This window comes from Clinocottus analis, unplaced genomic scaffold (genome assembly GCF_023055335.1).
Source record: "Clinocottus analis isolate CAN_PGR_092001 unplaced genomic scaffold, fCliAna1.0.p SCAF_7, whole genome shotgun sequence".
NCBI classification, from domain to species: Eukaryota; Metazoa; Chordata; class Actinopteri; order Perciformes; family Cottidae; genus Clinocottus; species Clinocottus analis.
Genome location: NW_027176229.1, coordinates 11,721,261 through 11,746,523, shown reverse-complemented (window position 1 = coordinate 11,746,523; position 25,263 = coordinate 11,721,261). Strand labels below are relative to the sequence as shown.

Sequence of the window (25,263 nt, the reverse complement as noted above, 5' to 3'; positions counted from 1 at the left end):
GTGTTTTCAATTCAAATTAAATTATTAGTCACTTTAGATCATGTTCTGATCCTTAATAGTATCTCCACATTGTAAAACACGACCAGAGTTATTTTTTCATACCTCATTGGTCTTTAGACTTCTGAAAGCGCGTCAGATGGCAGATGCAGAAAGAGGAGGGCATTTTGATATCTGCCTTGTTATGGTAACACAACGAATCAACTCAGTCGGTTACTTTAAAATTGATTTTGTGACCGAATATGCTTCCTAATCCTAACATGTCAAGGCTTTACTGGATGAATGTAAATTAATCGTGTCCCATGAGGCCCTCAGAAATGTAGAGCTGCTCTCTGTACACATACATATCAACAAATGCAGTGAATTACACACACAAGCCATGTTCTCTTTAACTAAAGCCTTTATATAGATTCCAGTAAGAATGTATCACAATGGAGACGTGTTCGTCGTACATACACACCGACTTCCTCTATTTCTTTTCCACGCTGAAAGTGTTGCATCATTTGGTTGACATTCGCATGACATGTTTGACCATATTTCCAATGCCATCAAAGATGTAGTGGTAGTGAAAATCTGTTTCCCACATGAAGGAAGGAGTGCTGACCACTTTGTTCTTCTCATCCACATAGGCTTCGTAAAAGAAAGGGTTAAGGTCAAAAGCAGGAGTTACTTCAGATTATAAATAATGACAAAATGGTTATAAATCTGTGAGGATTTAGTCAACCGATAGCAGAATGAGACTTCTGAAAGGATATATATGGCTCACGGACATTGTGGCGAGCGCCCATACTCTTCACAGTCTGCACCATGTTTGTGTGAGGCCAGTTCCCCCAGCGAGTGTTTTCATCCCGCTCGTAGCCCATGGTCACCTCGATGCTGGGCAGCACGCGACATGCCAGCATTGGAGCCATGCTGGCCAGTCTGAAACAGGAGCAGACCATTAGTTAGGGTTTTTAGGAAGTCAAGATTAAGAGACCAGACTGGTTATGGTGTGAGAATGATTGCCTCCGCAGTGTCAGACAGGAGAGATTTAAAGCTTGAAAAAGAAAGGCTGTCTCAGTATAAATCACTGGGTTTGTACTTAAGATCTCTCACATACAGATCAGTTGCAACTTGTGGTCTTCACATGATGTCGATTTTGCTGTGCAGCAAGAATTTAACTTTGTTGTAGGAAAAGTGCAAGTGTTACTAATAATAACATAATCGATGAGTTTGGTACAGTAAATAAGCAACTTGTTTCCTGCTTTTTAAATCAAAGAAGTAATTTAACACCAATGATTCCTGCTGACATTGTATGCAAAGATCTGCTGGGGTTTAAATTCCGTATAGTTTGTGCGAAAATGAAGAGCAGTTAATTGTCAGCCTGTAGCACTTCACAAACACTCAGCATTCATTTCCTGTAATACTACATCTCCTGTCATCTCAGACCTGCCATGGCCATAAGATGTCCCGTCATCTGTCACCTGTGTCCACAGCTGTCCCTCATCGCCTCATCGCTTCACATGTGCCAACATAGTAGCCAAAGACTCAGGTGCGCTGTATCACGTCCTACTTCTGCTCTTCTGTGTATGCCGGGATCAGTGAGAGGAGAGCCAATGTGGAGATTTTCAGGAGATGGCCTCTTATGTGATGCATCAATTTTCACTTTGTGTCTTTCTTAGTTTACTTCTTCGATGCAGATTATGAGATTTGCCCTTCTTTTGCATATTTTTGTGAAAAAAATCTTTTGCTAGATTTTGTTTAAATTACTGTAACATTATAGAAATGTCACGACTATTGGCTCAAGGATTTTTTACAGGTATTCTATGTGTATTTTTTTCTCAGAAACACTGACTGTGTACAAGTCAAATGTTTGTTACTAGCAGGTTTTGTGAAGTTATTAATTTAGATAATTGCAGGTAGTAATTGGATATATTGTTTCCAAACATCGTAACTGCAACATTTGGTATTTATGCATTTCTAAATATTTATTGACATCTAGAAGCAGCCTAGTATTCATCGTCTGAGATTTTATTTTCCTACAGCTGCCCCAATGTCCCAATTCCATTACAAAGATCGTTTAAACTCGTCTTTAGTAGCATTCAAAGTTGTTAAAAGCTGCTGCCCTAATACTTACTAATTACTAACCTATTAATTGAACATACGTAGTGTTACACAGTATTTCAGTACTGATAGATTAAATAGCAACCAAGTGATACATACCCAATCGGCTTGCGTGAGCGGTGGAAGTCTTTAATCACTCTTTCCACATCGTTGTGCAGCTTGCAATCTTTGCCATCCTTCACAAAAGAGGATCTAAAGAGTTGAGCATTATATACTGACATTAGTTCTCCATCTTTATTATGCCAGCTCTGCCAGGTCTCATATTTCATTATTTCTCACAGATTCTTGATGACGCCGTGGCCTCCAGGAAAGATGACGGCATCAAAGCTGTTGACGTCCAGCTTGGACAGGTCTTGCATTTGCATCATTCCCTGACCATGACTGAAGCGAGCTGATTCCATCATCATGTTCCTATGTGACGGCCAGAAATAATCATAAATACTACCTTATGGAATTAATCAAGTCTGGTGTATTACTGAAGCTGTATCTGAAAGTGTGTCAGTATTTTCTAACGAGCCAACCGGTTCTCCCCAGAGCCAGGCTGCTTCTTTATGTGGTCCATCACATGCATTTGCTGTTGATTTGGAGCAAACATCTGGAAGCGAGCACCGTTACGGCTCAGGTGGTACATGGTGCTGAGGACGGAGATGTGAATTACCATCTCTGCATGGTGATATGTTTGAGCAATGTGTGACATGCTGATACTCACTATACTCCCTCATGGACATCAGTCCCATCCCACCAGCCACATCCAGAGAAAACCTGGATTACATTTGTAATTTACAAATCACAATAATGCCCACACTTATCATTTTACTTTTTTCACTAGCCACATATTTGTATGTTTCACTTACCACTGCAATATTGGTATTCCCCCAGTTACCATAGTCACCATGATGAACAAAGCAGGCAGGCTGGCGAGTGAGAATAGCCAGTGTCTGTTTTGACAGCAAGGTCCTGGATGCCAGCATGATTTAGCTTCAATCTTACCGTGCAGGAGGAAAATGTAAAAGTTTGCCACAGAGCCTGAAGACTTTAAATGGTAGAGACATTGATCTTGCCGCGTCTGCATATATACCACCAGAGTGTGACCAGGTGACGTTGTCACGTAAGCTCTATGATCTGAGAATAGCTGTCTCTTCTTTGCCTTAAATGGACTATTGCTCTTCTGAACATCCTTCCCTAGTAATACCTTGTTTATTCAGCTGATTAACTTAAGTAATTTGGCTACAGAGTGACTCTTGAGCTCTTAGAGTATTCGAAACACGCAATGCTTTAATCTATGAAATATCTCGACCCATTTAGAAAATAACTTAGTATGGATTTAGATGGACAACATGCAAAAAGAACGCAAATATGTTGGTTTTATGTCTTAATTTTTACACAACACTCTGCAGCTGTGTGCAGTTCTTGAAAATGCTGGTTAGTGTATTTTTTATAAGGAAGCAGTGGAGTGATGCCTTTACATAGTACCAGGCATACTGTATGCCCTTTAAAGTCTATTAAGTTGTAAGGCTCTTACTCGCTGTAATGCCATGTTCCGTCTAGACAGTAAACCCGGAAATACCTGGTCAGACAAAAAAAGGCAAAGTCAATATACTGTTTCATATGATCTACACCCAATTACTGAAGAACCCAATATTCAGTGTACAAATTACAAATGTGAGGGGAAATATGGCATTAATCTTTATTATAACCACTTTTTATGTAGAAACAATCAATATTTACATACTGGTGATGAAAGCAGAAGATGACAATTTTTTAAACAAAATGCAAAAATGGAGTAAACGGAACAATATACAACCAACTAGAGTCACCACATCAATCACAATTTTAAGCCTCAGCTGGCTGCGCGATGTTCTCATACGATTCTGCCGGAAGGTTTAAAATTAGCACACAAAAGAACTCATGCATAAAACAAACACGTACTGAAACGGTCACATATGGTAATCACAAAGTACAAATAAGGTTTTTTCTTTAAAAAATCAAACACAAGAAACATAACACGACCAACTTATGCTGTGAGGTTCCTGTTTCTGAATGTCTCTAATTGTGAAAACATACAGATGTTTCTCAATTTCTCCGTGGCTGCTAAGACATGCCATGACCCTTTTTAAAAACACCACAAAGACGGGTCACATTTTGACAATTTTCTTATTTCAAGTAAAGATGTGATTACCGAAGACTAAACCAGTGAAGGGTGTCTACCAAGCAAAAGAAAGAAAGTAAATATGCACAGACAACTTAATAATAAATAATCAGGTCCATTTTATGATTTAAGGAAACAAAAATGTCTACAAAAATCTTTAGTATATTTCTACATTTTTGACCAAATGCAGAAAAAATAAAATCATACACACAGAAAGCATATCAGAAATGAAAATGAAACTATGCTTAAGAAAGCTCCTTTCACAATCCAACTGCGCAATCCAACCGCTGACGATCAGCCGACAGCCCAGCCTCAATACTGTAATCGGCACTGATCCGGCTGTTTCATCAATTACATATGATGAGCCTTGCTGAGCACTCCTTGCAGTTTAGTTTGCTCTACATGTAAGAACCAATCCCTAAACGCCATTTACATGCAAATCACTAACAACTTCAGTGGTGAAAGTAAGAATCATCTCCTAAATGTCTGCCACCACAAAAAGAAAGCTTTCATGCACCCAAGCACTGTCAGTCAAGGAGTTTGTGCACTGACTGTGCACACTGTTTTCATTATGGAGAGTATTTGCGAAGATATCCATTTGATAGAGTGGGGTTTGCTCATCAAGCCAATAGCCGTGCTGAGAAAGAAGCGAGGAGTTAGCGAGACCAGTCAGGCGGCATTAGGGCGTGTAGGCAGGTGGGGGCTGAAACTGATTGGCAATGTCATAGTCAGCGGGGAAAGTTTCACTGCTGTCCTCCATCTCCGAGAGCAGCACCAAAGCCTGCTCCTCCTCCTCAGTAGGGTAATGGCGCAGAAGGTTCGCAGCTGTGGCGAGGATAGAGGCTCCGCCTGCCCCTGCCACCAAGTAGAAACTGATGGCAAAGGTGACGTATATAAGAGAGCCGTGGTACTTTTTGTGTTGCTGCTGTAGTGACAAGATAAGCTCGGAGGCCCAGTAGCAGAAGCCTATCACGGTGGCACACTGCAACACTGATGAGAGACAAACAAAACCGTTAGGTTGCCAAATATAACAATTTGCCTGTTTTTCTTTTCTTTTTATGTAGGGATCTGAAAATAACCTATGAGAATCAATACCTGTGAGAATATGTGCAAATGCATATCTGCGTGTGATCTTGAGGGCAGGGTGTTTGGGTCCAAACACATCCAAGAGAAACGCAATCAGACTACACAGGATGCCCAGGAAACAGAAGGCAGCGATCACCCTCATCAGCAAGATGGTCTGTGGATTCACACAGTAATCTGGAAGATACAAAGACGTCACAAAGTATTACAAGTGAGGCACAGGACGAGTATCACCTTAAGGTTTTAATGCACTACTGCCGCTCCTCACCGTCCAGAAGCTTTGGGTCAATGTACCCCAGGACATCTGCCACCCCCAGCTCTTGTCTCGGACAGGTGCCTCCGTGAACCCGGAGCCAGGCCGGTTCTGCGAGAGCCGTGCACAGCGCTGTGATGGACAGAGCTCCCGGCAGAGCGGACACCAGGCTCCGCTCCGGCTGTTTGGGCAGGGAGGTGCCGCCTCTCCTCCTCCGGCCTCCAGGCACAGTCGGACCCGGCGGGGCATACATGCTCATCCAAGTTGCCCACCGATTGTTGTATTGTCGGTTTGCTTTTGTTGACACTGACGTTATTTGTGACGGCACTAAACGTACTGACCGGCCCAAATTAAAACAGTTAACCGGTACCGCTCACGTTACCGGTGTGACGAGCGGACGACAGCTGCCCGGGCGCGTTGTCCACTGTGGTATCTAATGTTTCCAAACGACGGTTGACTTAATTCCAACTGCTGGATACAAACAGGATGACGTTAAGCAGTTCAGGGCAGACAATAAACTGGTGGCCTTCGGGCCTGTTAGCTCTGTTGTTAGCGCGTGAAGCTCCAGCTAAACGACACAACGGAATAAAGAAAATAAACGTAATGATAACAAACCAGATGAACGACAACCTATTTACTAATCTAGCAAACAATTCTGAAGAAAAATGGCCACCAATTCGATACAGAAAAACAAAGACAAAACAAAACAAAAGGCAGCTTACGCTGGCTTCCTGTAAAATATTAACTTCCTTGTTCACACCATTCTTCTTCGGGGCTTCAATAGGCTGCAGCCTAAGCGCGACTGGCGATCAGTGCTGCCACCTACTGATGATAGAGCTAAACAACAGCTGTAAGTATGATATTCTAGTTATAATCCTTAAATATTTATTGCGGTTAAATGAAATCATACTATTATTTGATGAGTAACTTACTTACAGGTGAAGGGAATCATAGCTTATTGATTGGATGGCACCACCATATGGCTATTTGAAAAGCTTTTTTTTTATTTTTATTTTGTCATTTAACTCCAAAACCATAGGTCTAAAATCAACTTCCTTTTTTTTGTGAATTCTTTGGTTAATGATGATTAGGACACAACTGTTCCATTTTAAATGGTTAATGTTATGGGATATCTTTGAAAATGCACTGATGGCTTTTGGTAGAACTTCTGATGAGTCAGTATTAACTCATGGTCTTATTAATAGTCGTTTCCTTTTTATTTAAAATTTTAGGATTAAAAAAGTAACTATCTATCCATCTATCATCATTGTCATGCTTCTTGAAGGATGTTTGACCCTATTTTATTTGACTTATCTTCTTAAAAATGGTATCGGGCATTTTATGTTTGTTTAATACCAACAACTAATATTAATTAATTACTTGAAGAATCCTTTATAACTTATTTGTTAACATTTTTATATTTGCAATTGACTAACTTTCCAGCAGGTGTGTAGCGTGAACATATGTCAGCCCTGTGAGAGTTTGTGACCCTGACCAGGATAACACGATCACAGGGTGGACCCATACACACCTCCGGGAATGTTAATGTCTTTTACTAACGTAAGCTGCATGGCTTTGGATGCTGTCTGTGGGAGGAAGTTGGAGTGCCTAGAGAGAACCCACACTGCCAGACGGACAACATGCAAACTCCAGAAGCCCTATCTATCCCCGGAATCATTGCATTTTTATGGCATCCTATGCTATGGATTTTTCATAACATTTTATGGCAACTTTAGAATATATGTTAACATTTTAAAGCATTCTATGACTTTTTTAATGACATACTATACAAGTATTTCTCATGGCATACCATTATATAACACTTGTATTTCATACCATACTGTGACTTTTAATAGAAATTTTCATAATACTATAGTATGTCCTTCTTTATGACATAGTATTATAAACATCGACTTCATTAAATACAATATACATATTTTATAAAGACAATTAAAAAACTTTTTTTTTAATTTTTTCCCTGTATAATGTTGAAAGCAAAGATTATCCGTCTGATGTAAGCTATATTTATGATATATTAACATAACACGTAAATAGGGGAATAAATAAAAAATTAAAAAACAACTTGTCAAATGTAGCAAACTATGGCATATTGTTGTATTGATGTACAGTATAAAGCATATAAAATCTAGTTTCTGATCTTTCCCGCCGACAGTGGCGGTAATGCGCCGAATACACCGGCTGCCCCGAAGAAAACCCCCGAAGAAGAAGAAGTAGTAGTAGTATACGAAGAAGAAATAAAAGCAAAGATGGCGGCGTTTCCGACATGGTTGTTTTTGTGAACTTTTGTACTTTGTTCCTTGGTGCAACGACCTTATTTTTAAATTAATCGTGAAGTTGACATAATACAGTTGTGTAGGACAGCAGCGCTGCATGTCTCTGCCGGTCGTGGTCGCGCTGCGTCCTGGTGGCCGTTAACTGATAATAGCTGTTATATCTCGCGTCCGTTAACTGTCAGCGGGGACGGAAATAAGACTGCGGTGACAGACGGCTCAGAAACTGAAACATCATATTAGCAGCTCCGACATGAAGGAGGGGTTGACTCTGGTCCAGAGACTGAACGCACACCCGGACTCCCGGTGCTGGTTCGTCAGCTGGAGCCCAGCCGGAACGCTGCTGGCCTCATGTGGGGGCGACAAGGCCATCCGGATATGGGGACGAGAGGGTGCGTTTTCAACATGAGCCGAGTTGAGTTGATTAAAAAGCTCATACTATCCCATTTTATTGATTAAAACTATTAATCAAATAACATTACAGTAAAACTAAATCAGGGCAACTGCGGCTGTACTGCCTCCTGAAATAATTATAGAAATCCATTGCACATGGATTTCTCTAAGTTAAAGGAAGTCAAGGTAATGTCATTGCTCTTATGTTTATATTCTTGAAGTAGAGTTAAACGACTTCTTACGAGTTTGCCATCACTCCCAACGTGGGGTTGATAAAAAAATAAATAAAATGAAGATGAAGGTAATGTTTTATATTTTCCACTAAGAGTCATACAAACTTCAAATACTTCAATGTGAATGGTGTAAACAGTTCTTTGGTGACATAGATTTGTTACAGGGGATATAAATACAATCTAATAAATTACTTGTCAATGTTTTTAGGTTAGATTTTTGTGATCACGTAATCATGTGTCACAATATATGTAATTGTGTATTGTGTATCACATTTGGCCAGTTTTCTGGGAAATGCAATAAAGAAACCATTTGTTAGATAAAATAGGCTGATCCAGTACTTTAAATTACATTGATGCACAGAACCTGTAAATTCATATTGGCAATAAAGCAGTCTTGCTCATTGATTTTTTTTTTTGTACCTGTCTCACTATAAACAGTACAACTTCTCTTTTTGCAGGTGACTCTTGGATATGTAAAAGTGTGCTTCAGGATGGACACCAGCGCACTGTGAGGAGAGTGGCTTGGTCTCCCTGTGGGAATTATCTGGCCTCTGCCAGCTTCGATGCAACCACTTGTATTTGGAAAAAGAAGAACGATGATTTTGAGGTTTAAATATTAAATTTATTCTTCACTTTCAATATGCTGTACCCTCGTAGATTTTACCGAAAGTTTCCCCTTGTCTTCTAGAGTTTGACTGTGTTAGAAGGACATGAAAATGAGGTCAAGTCTGTGGCGTGGGCACCTTCAGGGAATCTGCTGGCAACATGTAGCCGAGACAAGAGTGTCTGGGTCTGGGAAGGTTTGTGTTAAACTACAGTGTGTCACCACTCTTAGATTTTATGGCATGAAAAGCAAACAAACTGATCTGTGCCTCTTTCGATGTGTACGTGGATGATGACCTTCCTTTGCGTGTCACAGTGGATGAAGAAGATGAGTATGAATGCGTCACCGTTGTGAACTCTCACACACAAGACGTCAAGGATATTGTGTGGCACCCGACACAGGAGGTAGGTTACCCCTTTGCTCTATGCACCTGGAAGATTGCTCAATATGTTGTACCATTATCTCATGTATTTGCCATATGTTTTATATAGCTCCTTGCTTCAGCCAGCTACGACAACAACGTTTGTATTTACAAGGAAGAGGATGATGACTGGGAGTGCCGGGCCACCTTGCAAGGACACACATCCACAGTCTGGAGTTTGGCATTTGATGCCAACGGACAGAGGCTGGCTTCCTGCAGCGACGACCGCACCGTGAAGATTTGGAAAGAGTATCCCAGTGAAAGTGGACAAGGTAAGCTTTTAGTAGTGTTAAGCATTACTCTTGTGATGAATCATTTTCATAAAGTAGCTCATCCAATCAATGGCTGAACTACATTTTTGTCCAACACAAAGCACTTTGGCAGAAGAAGATCATAGTAATAAGAGAAGTGTAATACTATTGGATACATACTTTGTCAATCACATACTTGAGTTTAATAACACTGCACCTTTTTGTCTATTTTAACTAACTTCTAAAAATATCAGCCCAATCTCAATATGTGCAGAGTGGAAGAGTTGCTGTAGTAGATATGTTAGCAGTATGTTTTTTTTTTTTAAATCATCTGTTTTGTTTGTCAGAAATTCTATTTCTGAAGTTAATACAATCCTAACTTGATTCCCTACTTTTTGTCAAGCGGTCTTATTCTCAAACCGTTTTGTTTCCTTCTCTGCTTGTTTAACAGGGGACTTGTTGTGGAAGTGTGTTTGCACTCTGTCTGGATATCATGGACGAACAGTGTATGATGTTGCCTGGTAAGACATGTCATTTATGTTGGCAGAATTTTCTCCGAGCTCCGTTTGTACCCTCAAGGTGGTGTGATTTGAGGATCAGTCTGCCTCATCCATTAAGATTAATCAATATCACATATGTCGTGTCATAAAATACTATACATCTATTTATTCATATTTAATAGAGCATTTGATGGTAAAATCATGTCAACTGATGCCAGTTAATTGATCCCCAGCTCAATATGAAGCCATTTTCACAGGTCCGCACGCACTGATAATCTTTTTAGATCAAACTGAAACTGATAACGTTTATCCTTGTTCAGGTGTCGGCTGACTGGCGCCCTGGCAACTGCCTGTGGTGACGATTCAGTGAGAGTGTTTAAGGAGGATGAGACGGCCGATCCAGACCACCCAGTGTTCTCGCTGTCTGCTCAGGTGAAAGCTCACAGCCAGGATGTTAACTGTGTCGCCTGGAACCCCAAGGAGGCAGGACTACTGGCCTCCTGCAGCGATGATGGCGAAATCACCATCTGGAGGTTCCAAGAGGAAGAATGACCAGAACTGGCCTCACTGAAGATGTTGAAACAAGCAACACTGGAAACTGTGCGGTCACCACACATTGTTCTTTCAATTTTTACAGCTTTTCTAGATACCTTACAGGCTTCAGCTTCAATTACGGTGCATAAATGTAATGCTTTGCCATATCGGTTGCTCTTTTAATCTATGTATTTCTGTGTAAGACATGACTTGTGAATTATGTTTGTAAATAAAAATGGAAACCAATTGAGTGCCTTCTCTTTATTGCAAAAAACATTCCAGACATAAAAACACTTAGACCAGTTTAAGAATCTGGTAAAAAAAAAAGTAAAATATAACTCGAAAGCTTTGCATTTAAAAACCCAACCTGGAGATCCGAGCATAGCATCACTAACTTAATAGGGCAGACCATCTTGTGTTTTTGATTAATCTAATCACAAACTGAAAGTAGATCAGTAGAAGTTAAACAGACCTATACACTGAGATCAGGGCCTCAGTGAGCATTCATGATTGACAATAAACCAATCCGGTACTGGTGTACAACACTCAAGTAACTTATAACAAAAGTACTAATTTTAACGAGGGTCAAGATGACACGCTTACACAAAGTGAAGCGCCATAAATCAGGCTGAATATCTACAGTAAAAAAAACATTGGTCCCGCATAAAAACCTGAATAATGCAGAACACAAAAATCAAGTTATTGATTAGTCTGAGTCACTGTCTCCATCGCTGTCAGCCTCCTTCACATCTGTGCTGAACTTGTACTCCTGGTCACAGCCCATGTATGCATCACTCATGAAGTACAGGGTGTAGTTATGAACGCCCATCGCCGGTGCAACAAAGTCCAGCTTCACCTGCGGAGGACAAGACAGACAAAAATGAAGCTACAGAATACTAGTGTAGGGACAGGCTAAATGTTTTAGAGATATTTTATTGACCGCAACGTTAATAGGGTTATGAATTGGTTTAGCAAACCAACGCACAATTTGGTGGGCCATCTGTTCCTGCTTGTTGAGTCCAGAAACATGATGAAATGTTTTAACGTTATCCAAAATCTAGCTTTAGCAGGGTAAATACCCAGCATTGTAAGTCTTTTTGGATGAACATATGTTGTGTGTCTACATTGCACATAATTTGAAGAAGCACTCATGGTATACCTAGCAAAACACAAAGTGTTGAGTAGATTCAATGAGCAGTAAGAAATGCGAAGAACCCACAGGCAGGCAGACAGGGATTCTTTGCTATATAGTTAGATATGCGACTCTCACTGACCTTCGCTTTCTGCTGCAGAGTCAGCCTCTTGATGGAGATGAGACTGTTAGACTTGGGGTCACCGATCACCACCCACCAGCCCTCCTCACGTTTCTGAAAGAATGACAAATATTTTGAAAGAAGTCATTACATGTCCAGGGTAAAGATATTGAAGACATTCTTGGACATATGGCATTTACCTGTGGGAAGAGAGGTGCGATGACAGGTCCGGTCACCTCCTCCTCCCTCTCCAGCTGAACTTGAACCAGAACTGGACTGCCACTGTGAAGAAACATTTGTCAACATTTAGCAAAAGAAATAATGGGATGAAATATAAGCAGCCATTACCTAACTTAGGATTTCTTCCTTGGCAGCAGGACTATGTATTCATTCATTACTGCAAACAATGCTGCTGACAGAATATTTTCATACCTCTTGATATTGTCCTTTTCTGCTATTTCATAGGACAGCTCTATGTTGGGGTAGCGGTTAGAGAAGCGAGCCACGTCGGCCATCTGGGCGTCTGAAAGCTGCAGCAGAGCAGTTCTGTCTTCATCCTCCATCTCCATGATGTCAAAGATACTCTCCACACCCTGAAAACAGAGCAGGGATAAGATGGTCAGTTTCATACATATGCCGTATATATGGACCCAGGAAGATTAGTGGGTGCTAATGCAACAGCGAATGGGGATTCAGTTAATAAACAAAAAAACAGAGGCTGTGTACACTTGTATTGAAGAAAGAGTTACGATCAAGTATAACAAGAGCACACTGGTGTACCTTGTCTGTGCAACGCTTAATGTGCTCTGAGGTGAAGAATGGCAGCTGTTTGAGGTACGAGTCCTTGGACCACATGGCCTGGGTGACCATCTGGGCCAGCTCCATAGCTGCCAGTGCAGGACTCAGCCAGCCATTACTGGACAGCACATCAACACAGGCCTGGATCAGACGAACCGCCTGGCAAACAACACACAGGTTAAATATATGCACAGGAATACAATCCTGACATTTTCCGTTTCCTCCAACTTAATAACACAATCTCCATGAACCTGTACCTTGCTTAGGATATCCTCTGTGTCAGACTGCAGCTCAGCACTCAGCTGCATCCTGGAGAGGTGAGCTTGCAGCAGCAGGTTTGTCTTCACGTGGGGATCGTTGAACTTGGGGTTGTTCAGTTTGTGGGGCACTTTCTGTGCCAACTGAAATACAAAAAGTAACTTGTTCCAACAAACATACTGACTTTGTAGAGAAGTGTTCATGTTACTGTGATGGGTTAAAAATGTTCATTATATCTGAGTTGTTTGATTACCTGTCGGAGAAGTGAATCCTCATGATGTCTAATCGGGATGTTATTGTATTCAGCAGCGTTGGAAATGATCTCAATTAGTCCACGGATCTTTGTCTTGGCATTCAGGGACATGCTGAACAACTCTGCCAAACAGAACCACACATCAAGTCAGTTATGCGTTCATTCAACACATTTTAAAAACCCATAAGGATCCATAACAGACATGATTACAAGATTTAACTGATTTTTAGCGTGTGAGAAGGGACCGATATATTGGCACAAACCGATGGTGGTGTAGTTGATGTAGTAGTAGGCAGCGATCATGCCCAAATTGAGCGGTGCTACGTCCATCTCGTCCTCTATGCTGATGCACTTGGACTGCTCCAGGTCATGGAGTGTGTGTTCCACCAACTCAGACAGGTGGTCTGACAGGTGACGATGTGACATGCCTGACAAAGAAAGCATAAAATTTGACACTTGTTCCCAACATTTTATCCAGTACACAAAACACAATATTTTTTCCTTATTTCCAAACAGTTGTTAGCTTTTTAAACCAGACCGGATAAGACTAACCTTGCAGGTTGTAGTAGTTGGGGTTCTGGGTCATACGGCGGTAGAGGAATGTCCAAGTCAGGTAGTCCACAGCGTCCTGCTTGTTCTCCACAGTCTTAGTTACAATCTCGGCGTTGAAGTGGTCATGGAGGCAGTGGTCCAAATGAGACTCAACTGGCAGCGGCTCATACAGGAACTTCTTGAAGAAGTCCTAATAAGAAGAAAATAAACTATTTGGTTCCACTTCACTGCCGAAGAGTTCACTGAACAACTGAACAAGACAGAAACAACAGGATCTCTCTACCTTCTTTGAGCCCTGACACATGATAACACAACGTCCCTCATCATCAAGCATTGGTCTGTTTGCCTTGCCCACCATCTGTAGGACGTCATATATGGGATAGTCCACATAGCTAAGAGAAAGAGGGAAAACAGAAGCTGAATGTGAATAACACAATAGCTATTATGTATAGTACACGCCTTAATGAGAGTGTCAACTAGTAGGAGACTTACGCATGGATTTTGCCGTTGTAGTACTGGGTGTCCATGACAATGACGAGGTGTGCAGAGATGTTGATGCCCCAGCAGAGTGAACGAGAGGACACTACCACCTGAACAGCACCTGTAAAAAATAAGTGATAAATAAGTGAGATACTGTTCAAAATAATGTCGGCCTTAAACCAAGCACAAAGTAAAGAATGACTCATACCTGAGTTAAAGAGCTGCTCTACTATTCTACGTTCGATTGCAGACAGGCCCTCGTGCAGGTAGCCCACGCCGTTGCCCAGAGTCTCCTTAAGAGTTGAGTCAGTTATTTTTTCCAGGAATGGTGCAAGGTCTTTCTCACTGCAATGTAAGAACCTACAAAGAGACAAACATTTGTTCTTCGTCCAGTGTCGAGGTGTAACGGAAACATTCAGTCACAATCAGTCTCTTCATCCCATGTACAGGCATGATCTCATTGACTGACCTCTGAGGAACCACGTCAGCAGCACAGAAAGTGAGGATGTCGATGGCCGTGAGACGAGTCTGTCTCCGGGAAGGGACGAACACCACGGCTGGCTTGGAGGGAGAATGCCTCATGATGGCGTGGTATACCGGCTTAGCCATGGACAGCAGGCGAGTCTGAGTGTGACTCACATTGAAGCCCTGAAACAGAGCAGAAAAGTTAAAAGCAAAGCAGAAGCCTGCAAGGAATTCATACCGCATTGGCTAGCTGCACGTTTGTGGACAATATAGATATTTTTTTGTTGATTAGCACAGACCTGAATGTGCAGCTCCAGAGGCACAGGTCTGACGTTGGGGTGAAAGTTGAATGTGGCTGTGGTGCTGCAACCCAGCCAGTGCGCCACATCTTTGGCGTTGGACAAAGATGAGCTGAGGGCCACGATGCGAATGGGGCGCTCAATCTGAGAGGAGATGTACCTCATCCTGGAGCAGATGACCTCCAACACGGGCTAATGAAAAGAACCAAGGGAAATTAACATGATGCACAGTCTACAAATGGCTTTTGCAGTGCACACCTAGTGTGTATGGCATGTCGTGATATGTTCTTACTCCGTTTTCTCCTCCGATGAGGTGAGCCTCGTCCACAATGAAAAGGCTGACGTTCTGGACGTTCTTCCTTTGTTTCCAGCGGCGAGACAGGATGTCCCATTTGTCAGGGGTACTGACAATGATGTCACCTTTTCCTAAGAGCTTCAGGTCTGTGCTAGTTTCTCCTGTCAGCAGCACCACCTTTTTGTTCAGGATGTCCTGGAACTTCTGGTGCCAGTCGACAAACACCTGAGTGACAGAAATTGACATAATTGTTCATTACGATAAAAATTAAGCAATGCTAGTTTTGATAGAACGCTCACATAAGATCCAAATTACTTCATACCTGTTCAGCCAATGCTTCCATTGGGGTGATGTAGACGCAGCGACCTTCTGCGTTGTGCAGCAGCATCCTCAGAATAGCAAACTCTGCACAGATGGTCTTTCCACTGCCAGTGGGAGCTCCAACAAACACATTGTCGTCACTGTTGTACACAGCGTTGAATACTGAGAAACAAAAACAATAGAACTTCAGTCAATAGGACAATGTGATATGGACAGAGAGCCTTGCAGCACTCCTTCCCTGAAGAACCACCAATAAAGATTACACAGTGGAAGATGTGTTTTTCTTGTTCTGTACCTTGTGTCTGAATGGGGTTGAAGAAGGGGAATTTGTTCTGGTAGAGAGCCTCAAAGGCAGAGTTCCTGAGAGCAGTGACGGGCAATGGTTGCAGGTCCAGCAGCTCAGTAGGTGGGGGGTATTTCTCTGGTAGGATCAGATGGCGGAAGGACACTGGGAGTTGAGTCTCACAGGCTGAAAAGAGACAGACAATATAAAGCAGTTGGTTGAAATGCCAACATTGCATTGCACTGCAAATTTACTAAGCACACATGTTTCAATGGAGAACTTACAGAGCCATCTGTCTGAGACCACGCGGATGAAGTACTGTGGAGGCAGAGGCTCGAACACTGGGACAAAGAAAGTCACAAGGTGTTCGTCCTGGGCGTACTTGGCTTTGAGCAGGAAGTACTCGTGATGGAGGATGACCTCACTGTCCACATCCTCAACCAGGATCCAGAAAGCCTCAGATGATCCATGAATCTAAGCAGGAAATATTAAGATTGTCAAGAGGCTAAGATGTAGTTAAGTACATGCAGCAGATTGTGGGTCTACTGACTGACCTTGTCATCCCACTGGAAGTCAGGTGTGATGGTGAGCTCCACTTTCAGTGTAGAACGGGTTATGGGCTGCAAATGGACAGCCAGGTCCAGTTTGGGGAACTGGTGGACAAACTTGTGGATTGTCTTCCCCATTTTTGGCATTCGGATCAGCTCACCTGGAAAAGTTAACGCATAACTTCTAATGACTATCTAGGCAGAGGAGGGAGTTCAGTGAGCATGTTGTCAGGGAAGAAAACTCACCAATCTCATTATGGTTAAGGTCATAGAGGCGCTCAAAGGGGAAGTTCTTCTTCTCTATCTTCTTGATCACTTCCTCTGGCAGTTTCTTGAACTGTCGCAGTGGAGACATTGACTGCCACCTGTGGAGAACCGGAATACAGAATATCAGCAGCTTGCCTCTTCAAACAAAATACAGCATAAAGCCTATTTTGGAAAGGAAAGGGTGACAAACGTACATTCTTTTGTCAATCATCTTGCAAAGATTCATGGTCTTGTCTGTCAGTTGAGCCCAGCCCCTATTGAGAACAATCTCAAATATGGCCCGCATTAACCTTCCAGCACTCTGCAAGAAAAACAATAAAGAAATATAATGTAACGTATAGACACCTTCATTTCAAGAACAAAACCGTTTATTTTGTTTGCAACAGGTACATGTATGCACGCACACACACACACACACACACACACACACACACACACACACACACACACACACACACACACACACACACACACACACACACACACACACACACACACGACAAAAGTAGGTTCTGGCATACCTGTGTGACATACACCATGTCCGCCATGAGGGCAAAGCCTTCCAGTTTGAGTTGAGATATGTACGCCTGGAGCAGCACGTTGATCTAAAAGGATAAGACACAAAATACAAGGATTTAATTAATGATTCTTAGATTCCTACAACATGACCATCGCCTGGCACTAATCTTACATATGTTAACTGAAGATGGGTGTGAATAAGACCGTTTACAGTAATCAACCACATTGAACTACATCAATGGCACTAGAATGACTATTTTTGGAAAAAAATTAATGTATTTATACACAAACTGAACACGTGTTATAAAATGCTACCTTAGCACTGGGCTCCTCAATGCTTTCCTTGACAGGAATGGGAACTCTTTCCAGAAGCTTCTGAAGTTCCAACTTTTCCTCCTAAAAACACAGATACATGTCAGCAATTGAATCCAGCATGTTAAATGGAGTTTTGTTGAGGGTTATAAGTGACCACCATACCTCTCTCACAGTAATGTTCCTGAACTCTGAGGATAGTGAAAATACTCTGAAGAGCTCAATCTCACTGAGAGTGGGCTTCAGCAGCTGGTTGTATGTTTGAATGGAGTCATGAGTGATGTAGAAGTGACTGGCAATGCGTCCAAGGTCTGTAACCTGCAGGTAAAGAGGCAAAAAAAATGCAACCATTAAAACAATAACATCAAACTCATCAACTTAACAGCATCTGCATTAAAAAAAAACAAGAGCTGATAACTGATAAATGGGCGTACCTGGAAGCTACCAGTCCTCTTGTCATATTTAACAAGAGTGTTCTTGTCCAGGACATTTGCTGCTGTGTGCACCAGGTCCGTCCTGCGTCTCTCCAGCAGGGGATCTGCACTCCGGTCATCGTGGGAGACACCGTACAGGGTGGGGTTACGCAGCATGCGCACATACAGGTAGGTGTAACCGAGCCAGTTCACAGCATCCTGACACAGCAACAATATGAGACATTATAGAACTTGTAAAATAAATTGAATATTTGATCAGCTACTTGTGTATCTGATGATGCACCTTTATGAACCACTAACCTTCACAGTCTGCACATTGCCCAGTACTATCTCAGCATTGAGCATGTCAGGCAGCTTGCACACCATCTGACTCTCTATGGGCAGCTGCTGGTTAAGCAGGGACAGATAGTACTGTAGCTCTCCATGGGACGTAATAAGGATTCCCTCTCCCTTGGTGTCGTACTGGGGACGACCGGCTCGACCAAGCATCTGAAACAAGACATTACAATTGAGTTAAAACAGTTGGTGAGAGATATGAAACGTTCTTTGCTGCAGTTTAGTAACCAACCAGCACAGACTCACCTGCAAAATGTCCAGTGCTCCGAGTTCAGTCCACCTGCCTTTCTCTGGGCTATACACCTGAGTGCCTTTGATGATGACAGTGTGTGCAGGCAGGTTGACACCCCAAGCCAGAGTAGCTGTAGACACCAGGACCTGTATGTGTCTATCAGCAAACAGATCCTCTACCAGCGTACGGTCAACTCTGGTCATACCAGCGTGGTGGATAGCAAAGCCATAGGGCAGCAAATCCTTCAGTTCGAGGTTCTAGATTTTTAAAAAGTTAGTGTAAGTCAAACAAGGTTCTGAACCATCGCTAAAAAAAACTTTTGAATTTGGTCAAAAATCAGATTTTGCTTGGCATTCGCTCACCTTGCACTGCTCAGCCTCAGTTCTTAACACTTCAGTAGATGCTGAACCCTCTCTGAGGAAAAGACCCAGTGTGTCCTTCTCCAAACACATGTCTCTTATGGCCCTTGCCGTCTTTCCCGTCTCCTTCCGAGAGTGGACAAATACCAGCACCTGATGGAGAAAAATAAATGTCAGGAGCCTATCTAATCTGGAAACACCTTGTTGAACAGTGCTAGTTCAGTAGGTATTGTTGCAAAACTGCATGCATGATATTTTAGTCATTTGGGAGTATCTTTTATGTGAAAAAAAAATATGAGTGGACATACCTGGTTCTTTCCAGCATGCTCCATGATCTTTTCATAGACAATCTCATTCATGATCTGGAAACGCTTGATGGCCTTCTTCTCTGTGATGCCGACATAAGTCTGCTCAAGGGGCACGGGGCGGAAACTACAGAGAAAACGATGAAGGTTATTGGAGATAAATATGCAAAAAGTGCAAACAAAACACATGGAACTGCAATGGAATGTGTTTTTCTCCAAATGCGTGCGATTGGTCAACCTCCAAACAACGTACCTGTTGTCAAAGTAGAAGAGTCCCTTGGCAGGATCTACACGCAGGCAGGTAGCCACATCTTCATAGTTGGGCAGTGTGGCACTGAGGCCCAGCAGACGCACATCCTCCTGAGTCAACTCCACATTGCGGATGGTTCTTGCCACCAGAGATTCCAACACGGGTCCACGGTCATCGTGCAGAAGGTGGATTTCATCCTGCACACGAGTTTTATGTCAAAACATCTGCACATTTAAATACTCGGCATGTTAAATGACAGACTTGTTCATCAACATATTCACAGCACTTACAATGATAATGAGCCGCACTAGCTGGGTGTAGGTACGCTCTCCGCCTTTACGGGTGATGATGTCCCATTTCTCGGGGGTGCAGACGATGATTTGAGTGGCGTTAATCTCCTCTTTACAGAGTTGGTGGTCTCCCGTTAACTCAGACACTGTGATACCGTAACTTGCCAAGCGCTGTGAAAAGTACGAATAATTCAATCACATCCACAGAAATTCATTGATTTAATTTATACAAATCCCTGCAGGACAGAGGTGGGGCTTACCTTACTGAAACTTCCCACCATCTCCTGTACGAGTGAGCGCATGGGTGCAATGTAGATAATTTTGAAGTCGTCCACATTGATGGTTCCATCCAGGTTTATGTGCTTTCCAATTTCTCTCAGCATTGCCATCAAAGCAACATTGGTCTTACCAGCTCCCTGTGTGCACAAATAATACATTATAGGTTAAAATACACTTTGGGAAAAACTGTCACAATGCTTTTGGCTTCAACAAAGTTAACTTACCGTAGGTGCACACACTAGCAGGTTCTCATCTGTCTCCAAGGCTGTCTTGTACAGTTTGCTCTGGATGCGATTTAGGGTTTTGAAACCTTCAAATCCAGCCTGTGCATACTTAGGCAACTTCTCAATGGCCACAAGCACCTGACGACAAAACAATACGCAGAATGAACACATCTATCCACTACTCATTACTGGAGCTGGGCAAACAGTAATGACAACTTGGCGTAATGAGGCATATAACCAACAAACCTCATCATCACCAAACGGCTTGGGTTTGAGGGCAGGCACGTGAACTTCCTCATAACCTTTGCGCTGTTTACGAAATGAGCCGTCTGGCAGTTGGCAACGCTTGTTGGCCATGAAATGGCTGCCCTGGGTGAAGGCCAGGTCATCAAGGTCGAGCAACTGTCGAGGGGCCATTGACTGTAGGATTAGATCAATAACAAGAACATGATGTCAACTTTTTTTGTAAATATATCCATGGCGGCACCTGTGATACTACGCCAATGTAGTAATCTTGGGTCTCCTTATAGGGAAAATCCCATGAGTAGGTTGCATGATGGCAGTTGATATATAAACAGAAACATTATTTACCTCTCCATGGTCAATGTCCATGGCTTCCAAGTCATCAACACGAGACTTCCTCAACCTTTCCCTGCGAGATCGCTCCTCCTAAGAACACAAAAGTCCATCAACAACTGATAGAAAAGACTAAAATAAAAGATAATTTTATAGACAAGAAGTCTTACCCGAATAATATCCTCCTTCTCTGTTTCTTGCAGCTGGTAAAGGATCTTTGAGAGCTCCTGATCAGACTCCATCTTTCCAGTAATCCGCTCCTTTTCTGCCTCACTCTGAGCACTTGCCAGCATAGTACAATACTGAACTGTATGTCAGAAGAAATAGTGATTAACTTCGAAAAGGCATGAGAGACAATCATTTTAAACATTGTTCTACATCAATAACTTACTCATGCGACGATGCTGACGGAGGATTTTGATGAAATCAAAGGTGTTGAAGCCCAGCAGCAGCACCAGCTGGTTCTCACATTCTCTATCATCGCTGGCAGTCTGTGGAATACAGAGACACAATAGATGAGAGTCTGACAAGTATACAAGTGCATGGGCTAAGTCAATAGCTCACAAAAGACATGATATACCTTAAGGATTTCTAAAACTTCATCAGCTTTCTTCTGGGAGACAATGGCATCATCATAGAAACGGCTGAGCTGACGCTGGAGCCAGAAGGCATCAATGTCTCGAGGATGTAGATCTTTTTTCTTTGCAGTCATCACGTCGCCTGTGGCACCAAGCTAAAGTACAAGTAATTTATTAACTTTCAGTGTGGTGTTGTGTAATAATTCAAAAAAGATAAAACTATCTTTATTAATATTGATTAAGAAGTTGCACTTACGTTGGCTGAAAGAGCGCAGCCCACACCGGCCTCCTCTCCTTCGCTGTCTTCATCTGAGTGTTCGTCTCGAACCTCTCCAAACTGGTCTTCATCACCCTCCTAAATAATTAGGAAAAGAAAAACCGATGACACAATCTACCTACAAAAAAAAAAAATCAGGAATAACTTATGATTCTGAATGATTAGGAAAAAAGCACTCACCTCCTCATCAGATTCAAACTGGACATTCACACCATAGGTTTCATCAATGTTGTCATCTGTAAAGGTAAAACATGGTCAACAACAACAGGAATATTTACATGGAAAAACTAAACATGACTTACTGCTATCATTAATAAGTACTTCATAGCTCATTCCGGTGTAATTACCCATATTCTGCAAGTCCTTGTCGCCTCCATAGTCTGAGATCTTCTTGCCCAAATTAACCAACACATGGTAGCGAGTGTCTTCAGCAGGTCCAAGAAGCTGCTCTACTTCACGGCGCCTTTCCTTGTCTCTCATTTTGTCATTCTTCAACACTGCCAATACTTCATCCGCCGCTCCACACAGAATATCACGAGGCTGTAAGAAGACATAATAACGAGATAAAGTTTAAGGTACTGGCCACCAATGAAAAACACAAGCCAAGATTTAAACAGGTGTTTTTAGAGTTTACCGACCTGATCTCCCAAAGCAGCATGGATGAAGCTAAGCAACACTTCATAGGTCTCTCTGGTTTCTTTGGTTTTGGGCTTGTACACAATGCCAACCATTTCATCAATGCCCTCAGACAGGAGAGTATAACCCTTCATTTTCTTGATGTCGTGTCTGTCCTCATCTCTTTTTCGCCTCCTGTACAGACGGATCAAGACAAAAAAAAAAAGTTAATAATGTCACTTAGCGATCACATAACGGAGGTGTATTATGAAAATCATACAATAAGTTGATATTTTGTCAAATATATTCCAGACCATAACGGATTGATTTTCCTACCTAGGCAAACACTCAATAGAGTACAAAATTAAATATAAATAATAATTATTTTTCTACGACCTAAATTATTGAAATTATAACTTTTTCAATCAGTACGTTGTTTGGATTTTGCAAAGGCAATCAAATGTGTTGACAGCACGTACTTGTCTCGTCTCTCCTCCAGCTTCTGAGGTTTGGTCCTCTGAGCCTTGTCGCCCATCTTGGTGCCCTCCAGCTTCCCCACCAGGGACAGTACCTCTCCGTTGGGCTCATCTCTCCGTGTGCGGTCGATCAGGGAGCGATCAGCTTGCAACACCAAATTGGAGTTCTAGCAGGCAGATACAAACACAACGTGACGCAAGGGTAAAGACGATCAGCAGCTACGTCACCACGTCTCCGTGGTGTCGGCTAAGCTAACTACATGCTAGTTAGCAGAGTTGTTAGCTAAACACGCAGCAGTCTGAAGTTTAAACATTTTGCATGTATTGTTTGCACACTTCTGTTATAACATAGGACTAATACCACCCCCTACTTCCAATATGTTATTACAATTAGGTGCTTTTCAAAACACACTTACCGCTTTGTACTCGTACTGCAAGCTACGGGCAGTAACGTCCGCCATACTGCGATTTTGGTCTTTAAACTGTTACTGCACTTTAACTAAACGTGAAACAGCCTGCTGACTTAGTACATCCAGAGCTGTCTTCACTCTATCCGGTTATGTTGACACTGGGATCATCGTGTTTGAGTTTAAAGTGTGAGATGATTTCCAAAATGTCCGAGATCCACAAAAGTAACCGCGTCTGTCGTTCGTCACAAAAGCGCTTGTACTAGCACGAGCGCACAACAAGACAACGGTTTCCGTTTCCGGTGTCAAAGGTTAAAGCTGGTGCGCGGAGCAAGGAGCGCCCCCTAGAGGCGGTTTATCCCATCGCTAATAGAGTTTTTGGCAGAATACAAAATTCAACATGGTTTCTCAAAAACATTGTTTCATTCGTAATTAGCACCCACTCACATCCTGTTACGTGTAGCACATGGAAGCAGTGATGATGTGTTATCATTAAATTCAATCATTGCTATTCGGTTGTCCTATAATCCCTCAATCTTTGACTTTTGATTCTTGGCTAAATCCACTTATGTTTTAATTAGAAAGACAACGCTCACTGCCTCCAAATAATCAACTCTACCAGTATAACTGCATTGTGAATGAGGGTCCCAGCTGCATTTTCTGTGTCTTCACAGTACAGTAATAATAAAAGACTAGCCAGTTAATATATTTAATTTTAGTTATTTTCTGATGTATACTTCCTGAATTAGATGTCATCATGGTCGTTGCTCCAAACAATGAAAAGGATATTCAAATAGTAAAGGTAAATGGGCTGCATTCACAGCCTTCACCCCTAGATGGCAGCATAGAGTTTTTTTTAGTCCAATGCTTGTCAACAAGAAGAGTTAGTGATCGAACAATCAATCATATGATTCCAACTTCTGAGTAACAACAGCCTCTATACATGTAGAAATATTTCCTGTGTATTTTGGATGTTCTTTATTATGGACGTTGAAGGGATCCAACAAGTATTGTGTACATTTTCATGTGTGCAAATGTAAACTTTTTGGTCCAAATTACTTCTCATACTGATGTCATATGAAATGTAGTAAGTGCTTATTAGATGATGTAACGGAGACAGACAGACATAACAACAAGTAGTAGAGCTGAAGATGAATTTAATGTTGGTGTGAAAAAAGTGTTTCATGTTTGTCTTTACTGTCTGTGGCCTCATAACTTCCATCTCCTTTTGCACATCTGCCTATAACATCTGTAATTTTCCTCCATTCAGAATCTCTAATGTTTTACATCTTCTGAGCCAACCTTTGAACCTCAGTCACACCCAATGGCAGACACACACACACACACACACACACACACACACACAAAGAGAGGGGGAGACACAGATATATGGGCTGCGCAAATCAGTGAAACAAATTGTAGGTTAGTGTGCATGTGGGGGGTTGAGGGATTACTGACAACTGACATACATACACACACGCACGCACACACACACACACACACACACGCAAACACGCACACGCACACACACACACACACACACACACACACACACACACACACACGATGATTCTGGATGTCTGTAGTTGTTGCAGGTCATATTTGAAGTGCGTTGATCCTTCTTTCATCTGTCAAGGCATTACTTGTGAAGTGCACTCTTGTCCTCTCGGGTTCAAAGGGCTTGTAGATTTGTGATTAACAGTAAGGATGACAGTGATTAATTTGCCTTCTAATTCTTGGTCAGCTGGATTTAGACCGCTCAAAAACTATATTACATTTGAACACTGAAATGTTTTCCCACCCAATTTGCATTTGTGTAAATCCTCCATTGTACTTTAGACCTGTGATCTGTGTGGCTTCCTGTCACAAGGACACCACATGAGCACACTTCAGCTGTCTGAGCAGCTGTT

At 42.1% G+C, this 25,263-nt stretch overlaps 4 protein-coding genes across 4 annotated transcripts; 1 reads left to right on the top strand and 3 right to left on the bottom strand.

Moving 5' to 3' along the window:
* Window positions 1–496: 496 nt before the first annotated feature.
* Window positions 497–3,071, bottom strand: gatd3l (glutamine amidotransferase class 1 domain containing 3, like). Its single transcript, XM_068566589.1, has 7 exons — window positions 2,955–3,071; window positions 2,810–2,862; window positions 2,622–2,735; window positions 2,380–2,511; window positions 2,200–2,292; window positions 753–918; window positions 497–631 (listed from the first exon to the last, which is right to left on the bottom strand). Exons 1-7 carry the CDS (start codon window positions 3,069–3,071, stop codon window positions 497–499), a joined length of 810 nt encoding a protein of 269 aa, XP_068422690.1.
* A 702-nt stretch (window positions 3,072–3,773) lies between these two features.
* On the bottom strand, window positions 3,774–6,345 carry tmem127 (transmembrane protein 127). Its single transcript, XM_068604429.1, has 3 exons — window positions 5,601–6,345; window positions 5,345–5,509; window positions 3,774–5,239 (listed from the first exon to the last, which is right to left on the bottom strand). Exons 1-3 carry the CDS (start codon window positions 5,842–5,844, stop codon window positions 4,929–4,931), a joined length of 720 nt encoding a protein of 239 aa, XP_068460530.1. The 5' UTR covers window positions 5,845–6,345; the 3' UTR covers window positions 3,774–4,928.
* A 1,479-nt stretch (window positions 6,346–7,824) lies between these two features.
* On the top strand, window positions 7,825–11,058 carry ciao1 (cytosolic iron-sulfur assembly component 1). The gene is made up of 7 exons (XM_068604722.1): window positions 7,825–8,268; window positions 8,961–9,109; window positions 9,191–9,302; window positions 9,422–9,510; window positions 9,598–9,799; window positions 10,230–10,299; window positions 10,599–11,058. Exons 1-7 carry the CDS (start codon window positions 8,130–8,132, stop codon window positions 10,828–10,830), a joined length of 993 nt encoding a protein of 330 aa, XP_068460823.1. The 5' UTR covers window positions 7,825–8,129; the 3' UTR covers window positions 10,831–11,058.
* snrnp200 (small nuclear ribonucleoprotein 200 (U5)) lies at window positions 11,059–23,610 on the bottom strand. The gene is made up of 44 exons (XM_068604721.1): window positions 23,363–23,610; window positions 22,950–23,113; window positions 22,494–22,665; window positions 22,203–22,395; window positions 22,036–22,091; window positions 21,835–21,933; window positions 21,581–21,733; window positions 21,392–21,491; window positions 21,171–21,307; window positions 21,016–21,093; window positions 20,671–20,844; window positions 20,425–20,562; window positions 20,182–20,337; window positions 19,922–20,092; window positions 19,635–19,828; window positions 19,385–19,508; window positions 19,080–19,229; window positions 18,732–18,974; window positions 18,450–18,638; window positions 18,150–18,347; window positions 17,881–18,033; window positions 17,719–17,799; window positions 17,406–17,489; window positions 17,079–17,185; window positions 16,864–16,982; window positions 16,624–16,778; window positions 16,354–16,543; window positions 16,082–16,255; window positions 15,788–15,948; window positions 15,463–15,690; window positions 15,171–15,362; window positions 14,876–15,054; window positions 14,615–14,766; window positions 14,419–14,527; window positions 14,210–14,318; window positions 13,927–14,116; window positions 13,638–13,802; window positions 13,375–13,496; window positions 13,121–13,264; window positions 12,846–13,022; window positions 12,498–12,658; window positions 12,266–12,347; window positions 12,087–12,179; window positions 11,059–11,668 (listed from the first exon to the last, which is right to left on the bottom strand). The coding sequence occupies exons 1-44, from the start codon at window positions 23,405–23,407 to the stop codon at window positions 11,519–11,521; spliced, it is 6,411 nt and encodes a 2,136-aa protein (XP_068460822.1). The 5' UTR covers window positions 23,408–23,610; the 3' UTR covers window positions 11,059–11,518.
* Window positions 23,611–25,263: the final 1,653 nt, after the last annotated feature.